The 1,471-nt window shown below is 39.2% G+C and overlaps 1 protein-coding gene across 1 annotated transcript; it reads right to left on the reverse strand.

The window, feature by feature from the left end:
* Positions 1 to 7: 7 nt before the first annotated feature.
* Positions 8 to 1,465, reverse strand: LOC124890771 (metacaspase-1-like). Its single transcript, XM_047402568.1, has 3 exons — positions 1,136 to 1,465; positions 792 to 1,043; positions 8 to 699 (listed from the first exon to the last, which is right to left on the reverse strand). Exons 2-3 carry the CDS (start codon positions 1,018 to 1,020, stop codon positions 353 to 355), a joined length of 576 nt encoding a protein of 191 aa, XP_047258524.1. The 5' UTR covers positions 1,021 to 1,043; positions 1,136 to 1,465; the 3' UTR covers positions 8 to 352.
* Positions 1,466 to 1,471: the final 6 nt, after the last annotated feature.

Here is a 1,471-nt window from a genome sequence, read left to right on the forward strand (position 1 = left end):
AACTATATATCAATAATATAAAGCCAATATTGCCGAAAATATATTAAGCGTCTAAAAATTTGACTCTCCAAATACACAGCAGCTTAGCAACAAAGGTGTGGAGGAACAAAAAAATAATAGGCATATGAACGTGCCAGAAGCAACCTGCGCTGTTCTATTTCAAAGACGAAACATTGAACACGGAATGTACACAAGTTTTGGCAAAAGAGAGTTTAACAGACTAAGACCAGCCACCGAAGTAACACTCCTGTTGTTCCACATAAAGTATCCAGCCCTGCTTGAAGATATTTGACAAACTACTTTTACTATTACTTAATGTGAAGTTTCATTGCATGATCAAGCATTAAAAGGATTAGTTTCTCAAAGACCTGATTATTCTGCACAAAAAGGGCAAATCTAGGAAAGTTCCACTGAAGCATGTATCAATTATTCCATGAAGTGTGGCTCCGCGTGGTAAGGGTCTTACAATGGTATTACTGATCCCATCATCTAGTATTCTTCCTTCTGTCTCATAATCAACGGGGCATAGTGATTCGTCGTGCCCATCAATCTCCTCACCGTCCTGGTTTCGCACTTGTGTGCCATGGCCAGAATAGTGGAATACTAATGAATCTCCTGGCTGACAACCATGAACATGCCAACGTAAGGGTGATCGGATATTAGCCATGGTTGGGTATTTGTATGGATCTCTCTCATCCTCTGCAAATTTTATGTACTACACGTTACATTAAGGTTATTTTCATTAGTGAATGTTAATTAAATGAAACGATTAAAAAGATAACAATACATACCTGTAAGTACAATTACTGATGTATTTGGGAACCCCAGCTTTTCGACCAAAAAATATCTCATGGATAAATCATCATTTATGCTTCCCTTGAGACTCCTTGGATGGCCACGGTAAGTAATTCCACATAGAACTGCTCGTTTTCGTCCATGTACTACAGGAGGTAGCATGTTATTCATCTGTGGTGACATGTTGAATTGTTGAGGCTGAAAATTATTAGCATGTGGATTCATCCGTCTTGGCCTCGCAGGATAAGCTGGAAATCATGTGCTCATATTGTTATTGGCAGGAGGGAAATTAGTAAAGCCATAGTTTCTTGCAGTTTGGAGTTGTATAACAGATTGGCACCTTGGACAGCTAACTGTTTGCGCGCCAATGGGAACTGATATTTTCATGCCGCACCACTATCATTTGCACCTCCTGCACACCCACCTTGTGGGATTATAACGGGTATGTTGATGTTGTTGTTTGTAAGTGGTAAAAAACACGTGCCGGCACATAATTTTGTGCATATGCAAAGTATACCTGTAAATTGGTACATGGAATATAGCCGCTACGATTATAAAAAGGGAAAAAAGAGTTATCCCATCCGTCCTACTTATGCAAGAGTTCCGCTGCTAGCTCTGCCATATTCTATATACATATCCAATAAAGACTACCAGCTTATAAAATATATAACTACGA

The sequence above is a fragment of the Capsicum annuum genome, unplaced genomic scaffold (genome assembly GCF_002878395.1).
Source record: "Capsicum annuum cultivar UCD-10X-F1 unplaced genomic scaffold, UCD10Xv1.1 ctg24437, whole genome shotgun sequence".
Taxonomy (NCBI): Eukaryota; Viridiplantae; Streptophyta; class Magnoliopsida; order Solanales; family Solanaceae; genus Capsicum; species Capsicum annuum.

Excerpts from the sequence above, each read along its gene's own strand:
- LOC124890771 (XM_047402568.1), bottom strand. The coding sequence starts at position 1,020 with ATGAATCCACATGCTAATAATTTTCAGCCTCAACAATTCAACATGTCA. Across the intron at positions 700-791 it reads ATCAGTAATTGTACTTACAG|AGGATGAGAGAGATCCATAC; the intron begins GTATGTATTGTT and ends TAAAATTTGCAG.